Below are 8,135 nucleotides of genomic sequence, written 5' to 3'. Positions count from 1 at the left end.
AAGGGTATTGAGCAAATTCGGGAAAGCATAAGATTTAAGCGAAGCAACTAAATGTACATCAGATGAGACAATGTGATTTTATACGAAAACTCTTCGATTTAAAATGTTTGCAAATAAAAAAAAAACGTAACCAGTGAAAATCTATTCAATACACTGAAGTTGCTTTGAGTTGAGTCAATTCAATAAGACGATTGCTAACTTAAATTTCAGGCATTCATTCAGCATCTTAAATTATAGTTAACACAAAAAGTTAAGTTATAACATTTAAAGCCAACAGAGGTGAAGTTTCCTTTTCTGATAAATGTTTTGGCTATTGGGGCCTTTTCCATAGTGGGCCAAAAGTAATTAAAAAAAAATGGTTATCATGAAAATATTTTTCCCCTAGACTGCGGTCTTACTTCTAACATGAACACAAAATAAAGCCCACTATTTTGTTTTCCCTGTAGCGTGTGTGCATGTAGGTTTTGTCCATTTTCTGTTTAAAAGAGAACTACGCAGTATTTGGAATTTAACTATTAAGGAATGCAACTGCACCTTTATTATTAGTTAAACCAAGTTAATATAAATAAGCAGTTCTGAAAATGGATGGATAAACTGTATATTTCTATGCTGTATATAAGGTAGCACAGCAGTGCAGCTGTAGAGCATTGGCCTCGCAGGTTCTTTGGACTGGGGTTCAGATCCTGGTCCCGCCTGTGTGGATTTTGCATTCATTGGAGCCTCTAAATTGCCCATAGGTGTGATTGTGCAATTGACCCCTCCGTAGAAATTGCATCATCTGTGTCGCTGACCAATCAGAGGCCAGAGATCTGCATAAACCACGCCCCTTTTTGGCGCCCGCCGTTCCCTCAGACAACGTTGCATGGTCCAGTATAGCTTTTGTTAGCGTTTTATCGCATATATGGGTTCTTTAAAAATAGATATGGTTAAGAAGTGTAGTCACGGACTTTGTAATAGTGACGACAGGTATCCTGAAAGGCTAGTTGGTGGAGTTCAATTCGTACCCTTTCCAAAACCGAAGACCCAGTACGAAAAATCTCTTCAATGGATCAAACTTTGTGGAAGACCACATCATCAACTGAATGCATCTAAAATCAACCGGAACAGAAGACCGAGTACGAAAAATGTCTTTGATGGATAAAACTTTGAGGAAGACCGCATGATCAACTGAATCCATCAACCGGAACAGATATGTTTGCACGAAGGTAAGCCCTATATTAGATTTTCAATACATGTCTCATATAAATGAATTAGCAGTTCTTCGATTGCATAACATAGCGACGTGTGAATGATTGACACACTTGATCTGTGTTGAGCGATATTTTGCGATGATCTGACTGCACAAATGTGTCTCTGTTCGGCGGCTACCGAGCTAAGCTAAACCGGACTAGCGAGTCCTAAAAGCCTTCGACGTGCACCGAGACACCAAGACTAAAGGAAGGATGTTTGAGGACACTATAAAGTAGTGATTGTCGTACTCGGTCGGGACTTACGTAGGTTCGGCACTAATTCAAGAATAATTATTGAGGGGAGCGCGTGACGTTACACAAAGAAAACGAGAGAAACAACTTGTAAATCAAGCCTCGCCTTCTTTTCCTTCATACGGCGGTTCACAAACGGCTATACAGATACACATACAGATTCTGCACACAAGTGTGATATGTAACACGAAAATAAGAAACTGTCAATGACGAATTCGTCTTTGGCTTATAATATATTATGTGGCTTCTCGGTCTTCCTCTGACTCCGGAAAGATCTTGCGCTAATATCAATGGTTTCTCCGTCGATATGCATGTAAATACCATTGAAATACCCCTCGCTGAAATACTTGAACCCTGCTGTCTGCTTTTCAACGATATTTCACTGTTAGCTAAGAATGCGAGTGAGAAATCAGCTGGTAAATCGGACAGTTTCGCTCTAGTCTTTTCTTGCTGCGCCGCCATTTTTGCTAATTGTTTGTCTAAGGTTAGCACACGTGGGGTGACGTAACTTCAGGAGGCGTGGTTAAGTGCCCTGTACGGAGGGGTCAATTGGATGGTGACCAGTTCAGAGTGTTCCTTGCCTCCTGGTTGATGACAGTTGGGATAGGCTCCAGCACTCTCACGACCCTTCTGAGGATACGGGGCTCAGATATAGATATAATATAGCTATCTAGATATGTTTTTTTATATGTACTGCAGCTGTAATGAGTATTTATCACATCTCCATTTTTCTCACAAAATATATTTCCAAAGGTGCTATTGACGTGAAAATGTCACCAGATGTTAGGAACAACCCAATTAATCCATATATACAACGAAATTATAACATACAAGATTAAAAATTCATCTGTTTAACAATGTGAAATAACATGGGGGGGGGGGGTTACTGAACGCACCTTTTATTCAAACGTTTTTGCTTGCAATGGTTGAATATGCTCCAGTATGGAGAAACTAGTTGCATACAGAAACATTTTTTACCCATTTTGATTGTTGCAGTAGGTGGCAATAACACTGTATTAGTCACTACAGGTCACATTTTGCGGATATCTTGCACTTTGGTTAAACCGTGTAGATATGTATGTAACTGTGTGGGGGGGTGGGGGGGTATTTCCCAGCCCTCCCTTTTTGGAGTTTCTATGTGTGGCTGTTCGGGTCAATGTGCCCTGCGATTGGCTGGCAACCAGTTCAGGGTGTACCCCGGCTCCTGCCCGTTGACTGCTGGGATAGGCTCCAGCACTCCCCGTGACCCTTATGAGGATAAGCAGCTAAGAAATGGATGAAAAAATATATATATATATAGATAAACACACACACACACATTCCGTCTCTCACATAAAGTCATCAAAGATAGACGCCCGCACACCTGTGAGCCAGGTGAGGATAAGTAGTGTAGAAAAGTGATGGATGTATGAATATTTCCAGCTTATCGTGTTAAAAACCCCTAAATTGTTCCCAAAGGTTATCACACTGAAAAGTAACCAATTGCCAAGAATGACCCATTTCGTTATTGATTGTTAGTTAAGTGCAGTAAGTACTTATACTGTCGCTATTTTTGCTTCGGCTAAACATCACAGATTGTGAACTCAAGAGAGTCACATATATTCAGTTCTTCTTCATCTTCAAGTTCAGCAGCAAGGACATCTGCACTCAGCATGAAGTCAAGACAAAACTTCCCTTTGATATGTTTTTTTTTTCTCTCGTCCTTTTGGCCTGTGATTCTCAGCATGGGGTTTGCAAACATGCACAGGGGAGGAAGGGTATTCGATTCATTGTTTATCAAATAAAGGCACATACTCGACATCCTGCAGGCTTTCTTTTGACCAAAGCTCAAATCAGACAAAAAGGACAGGAACCAGCACGGAGCGATCTCACCCCAACAGATCTCGCATCCCTCTATCATACCAAATACAGTGGTACCTGGACTTGTGAGTTCAGACTTATACTCCATTACCATTACCATTACTCATAGTTTATATTATATGACACCACCCCCGTTAAAATGAATTGAAATGCTGTGCTCGCTCTGGTCGTGGCTAGCGCCTCCAGCTCAAGATTCGCAGCGAATCACCTGTGAAAAAACACGTCTTGGAGTCACTTGACTACAAACAACCACAGCCCTCGTGCGCCCTTGTTACACATCTGTTCAATGACTTGACTCATCCAACACTGTTGGCTTAAGGGGAGCCCCTGCCCCGTGCATAAATAAGTACTCATGCCGTTTCGCTAGATGCCACCAGAACTGGACTCAGTAGTTAAAGTAAATGGTACTGTATGTGCTCAGATAGTCAATAATAGACACCAGCGAACAGCATTTGGCGCTGAACTGCAGGTACAACTACAGGGGGAAACATTTTTCACTTAATTTGAACGTTATTGTATCTAAAGTTCACCTGTAAATGAAGTTATGACTCACGTTACAAAGCAAAACATCCATCAAGAGTCATAACTTGAAAAAAACTTGGGAATTGGTGCACTCGTAAGTCAAGGTATCACTGGACAACAATATGAAACTGTGCTGCTGTTTATATTACACTATTACTGTTTACATTGTTTTTAAAAGTGTAAAGGTGCTACAGATCCAGATGTTTATCTAATGGTTGTGTGAAATAATGTTTTCATGCAGGACTGTCGTGTGGATCAGGAGCAGCCGCAGTGGTCCACCACCATGGACGGGATCTTTCCGTAGATGATCTGCTCCTTACGGTTGAAGTAGAGCATGTTGATGGGAGACATCTTTGTGGGGGTGCAGCAGGGTCCTGCCGTGCCACGCGGATTGGCCTTGTTTACCAGGTGTGCATGCGGGTACTGCTGCAGATGCAAGAACTCGCACTCCCCTGAGCAGTAGTTGGCTCGATAGCGTTTGGGCGCAATGATCCAGTCCCAGCCGAACTCCTCAAAGTCCACCGTCAGAGGGTAACGGCAGCAGCGCGTTTCAGCTGACTCCTCATCGCAGTTTAGGCCTGAGTCACGACGAGATCTCTTTGGACTGTCTAGGATCTTAACTTCAATGAACGGTTGCTGGAAGGGAATCGGTGGTAGTATCACACATCTGCCTTACATTTCTATAGTTGGGGTTTGTCCATCCATCCATCCATCCATCCATCCATCCATCCATCCACGAGGGTCGCGGGGAGTACTGGAGCCTATCCCAGCTGTCAACGTACACCCTGAACTGGTTGCCAGGCAATCGCAGGGCACATTGAGACAAACATCCGCACTCACAATCACACCTAGGGGCAATTTAGAGTGTCCAATTAATGTTACATGTGTTTTGGGATGTGGGCACGGGGAGAACATCCAAACTCCACACAGGCGGGTCCGTTATTGAACCCGGGACCTCAGAACTGTGAGGCCAACGCTTTACCAGCTGATCCACCATGTAGCCCTAGTTGGGGTTTACAATCAGTATAGTTCCAGAATCCAAAAATGTTCAGTCACGTTATTTGATTTAATAGGTTTCACTATACAGTATTTAAGGTTAAGTCAGTGGTTTTCAAACTGGGGGGCGCGGGGCTACCATGAACACTTTTCAGCATTAAGTTACACTGAGCAGAAGGAGCAAAGTTTATTACCATGCACACAAGCCCACACCAGCCAGTGAAATGACATCAAATGCAATGATGAAAGACGTTACATTTCCCTGAAAAAAACTGTATATACTTTTGTTTATTTTTGGTGCTTTATAAACTCACCAGTATAATTTCTCATACAGTACATTAAATTGACTACTGCAGCAGTAATGATTTATTATTGCAAGATAAGCCCATTTGCATTTATAGAAAAACTGTCTGTGTGTGTGTCTGTCTGTCATCGCCATAATCTGCAAAAAAAAAAAAAAGTTTTAAAACCACTGGATTTAGTCATCAGAAGTTGACTGACACAACTAACCGCTAACACATCTGTTTCTCAAAGATTAAGCCATGCAAGTGTACCTGAACATGGCCCCTACTGTGATACCGCCAATGCTTCATTAAATCAACCATTAACACTTATGGGGGATTTGGAGTCTTCGACCGACGTAAGAGTCAGTTATGTTTTGGGAACGTGGGTGGAAAGTGTAACATATGGAGTAAACCAGTGCAAGCACATGAATGTGCACATTTGAACATATTATAAATGGAGATTTTATCAAAGATCTGCTGACTGTGTGAGTAATCAATATAAACCCTCATGCCTACATGGAATTTCATCTCATTAAAAAAAAAGTTTAGTTGGATAAGTACAAGGAGGCATGGTGGAGCAGCTGTAGAGCGTTGGCCTCACAGTTCTGAGGACTGGGGTTAAAATCCCGGCCCCGCGTGTGTGGAGTTTGCATGTTCTCCCCGTGCCTGCGTAGGTTCTTTCCTCCCACATCCCAAAAATTAATTGGACACTCTAAATTTGCCCTTAGATGTGACTGTAAGTGCAAATGTTAGTCTGTCTCCATGTCTCCTCCGATTGGCTGGCAACCAGTTCAGGGTGTACAGGGCCGATGACAGCTGGGATTGGCTCCAGCACTGCGGTGACCCTCGTGAGGAAAAGTGGCTCAGAAAATGGATTGATGCATAGATCAGTGATTTCCAACCTTTATAGAGCCAAGGCACACATTTTACAATCGAAAAATCCCACGGCACACCAACAAAATTAAATGTCACCAAAAATGGATCAATTATAATTACTGTATGTACTTCCTGCCATCTAATAGAAGAGGATTTTTTTTTTGTTCTGTCTGTCATTGTGCCCCACTGGCATAAATAGATGAATAAAGATACATTATTTCTTGGAATAAATGGTTTCTTTTAGCAATTACATAAAATTGGATAACTTCTCACGGCACACCTGAAGAGCGCTCACGGCCCACTAATGTACCCCGGCACGCTGTTTGGGAATCAGTGGCATAGATAAATACGATCCCTAAGAAAGAGGTCGGCTGAGTTGGTCCGAGTAAATCATGTAAGGTTCACTCACCAAGCCTTCCTCTCCAGGTTCTGCAGAGGTGACCGCCAGGTCTTCTCCTTGGGGGTCAAAAGCACTGATGTCAATACCATAGTTGCTGTCGGGCTGACGCAACCATGCCTGCAGCAGAGACTTTATGTCCATGCTCTGCCAAGAGCCAGCGCCAGCATCAGTGTCCACCTTCAAAGAGCGCACTCTAACCCAGGTGTTGTTTCCCTCCCTGTTGGGTTTGAGTCGGGAGATCTGCAAAAAGACTGTGGTGACCATGTGGACCGGCCGCAGGTGAACCCACAGCTGAGCGCTCAGGATGTTCTCAGTGTGGATCTTTGGACTGAGGCTGAACAGACAGTAGGACAACCTTCCATTGGCAATGGCACCTGCTGGAAAACATTATTCACAGCAAATGTTTAACGAAATCTCAACAATTTCCAAGATCACCATCCAGTATGATCAGGGTCCCAACGGGGATCCTGATCAAATAAATGTTACACTCTCCGGTCGACATGGGCATTTCCTATATCACAATGCTTCTCGAGGCTTTTACACCAAGTACGACTGCTCAAAAATGCCAGAAAAATTGAAGTGCAGTTGTATAGTAGGTCCAACTGTTATTCCCAAAAAAGTATAGTTAATATTATTGGATGCCACTCCTATTGTAATATTATGGAATTTGAACATTAACACTGCAGTTAAATCAATTAATAATCAATAATTTCCTAAAGATACATGAAAATTGATTTAAAAGTTAAATATAACTGAACTACATTGAAAAATGTACTGCAATGAAAACAATGGAAAAATCAAATAATAAATAATCCCTCAATTAAAAAAGTATCGCACATAACTTCAATTCTACTGAATTCATTATTTTTTTTTATAAACAAAGGTCTTAAAGATTAAATGTGAATGTGCTTACGTGGCTAATTTTGGACTGTGGGAGGAAGCCGGAGTACCTCTAAAAAAAAAAAAAACAAGCAAGCATAGGCGGGAACAGTCAAACGCCTCACCGGAAACCAGTGCCCAGAGTCGAACCCCCGACCTCAAGATTGTGAACCATACGAGCAACCCTCTCCTCGCCGTACCTCCGAGTGCCACATTATTGATAGAAAAATTCAAAGGGCAATTTAATTGAGCCCATGTTTGACAGTGCGAAGGTGCTACACTCTGATTTGTGCTCAGGTGCCCTGTCAATTTTTCTCATTAAAAAAGTTTACGAAATGGATGTATTGGGTTAGTTACATTTAGTTGCCATGGTGATGATGGTTTCTGTGGTGGCGTGGTCCTCATCTTCCACCCGTGGGTCGTACTGGTCCAGGAGCTGCGTAAGAGGTGGCGCTTTGGGGAGCAGCTGCTGGATCATGTCCCTGCTAATGTTGGGTGCCTGCTCTAGCCGCAGGATGCTGAGGATCTGGGACTTGATGCTGTAGAGCCGCAACAGCTTGCTGTGCTCACGGAATTCGCAGGCTAGGCACGGCTCCGTGCCGTCTGCCAGCAGGCCGGCGGTCTTGTTCAGGTCGCCGGAGAAGCCTGCAGAGAGGAGGGCAGCCACACCAAGCAAGAGGAGCATCTTGGACACAAGTGCTTGGTGGGGTGACGCTATCGAATCTGATTTTGGTCTCTGCCCTAAGGACTCTATGATTGGCTGCTTAGGAGACCTCCCTTGACGCTTGAGAGAGATTTAAAGAGGTAGCAATGTATGCTCTGTGATGTACTTGTTGA

General features: G+C 43.0%; 1 protein-coding gene across 2 annotated transcripts; it reads right to left on the bottom strand.

Moving 5' to 3' along the window:
* Positions 1–3,957: 3,957 nt before the first annotated feature.
* On the bottom strand, positions 3,958–8,006 carry LOC133494099 (growth/differentiation factor 8-like). Of its 2 annotated transcripts, none has more exons than XM_061808035.1 (3): positions 7,656–8,006; positions 6,429–6,796; positions 3,958–4,499 (listed from the first exon to the last, which is right to left on the bottom strand). In XM_061808035.1, exons 1-3 carry the CDS (start codon positions 7,981–7,983, stop codon positions 4,119–4,121), a joined length of 1,077 nt encoding a protein of 358 aa, XP_061664019.1. In that variant the 5' UTR covers positions 7,984–8,006; the 3' UTR covers positions 3,958–4,118. The 2 variants fall into 2 exon arrangements, with proteins under 2 accessions (XP_061664019.1, XP_061664020.1); XM_061808036.1 differs by having other exon boundaries at positions 6,429–6,793.
* Between the last annotated feature and the right edge of the window lie 129 nt (positions 8,007–8,135).

This window comes from Syngnathoides biaculeatus, chromosome 2 (assembly GCF_019802595.1).
Source record: "Syngnathoides biaculeatus isolate LvHL_M chromosome 2, ASM1980259v1, whole genome shotgun sequence".
NCBI classification, from domain to species: Eukaryota; Metazoa; Chordata; class Actinopteri; order Syngnathiformes; family Syngnathidae; genus Syngnathoides; species Syngnathoides biaculeatus.
This window is presented reverse-complemented; position numbering and strand designations above follow the sequence as displayed.

Coding starts and splice junctions, on each gene's coding strand:
- LOC133494099 (XM_061808035.1), bottom strand. CDS start 7,983: ATGCTCCTCTTGCTTGGTGTGGCTGCCCTCCTCTCTGCAGGCTTCTCC. Junction 6,797..7,655: donor CATCACCATGGCAACTAAAT/GTAACTAACCCA, acceptor AATGTTTTCCAG/CAGGTGCCATTGCCAATGGA. Junction 4,500..6,428: donor AACCTGGAGAGGAAGGCTTG/GTGAGTGAACCT, acceptor ATTCCCTTCCAG/CAACCGTTCATTGAAGTTAA.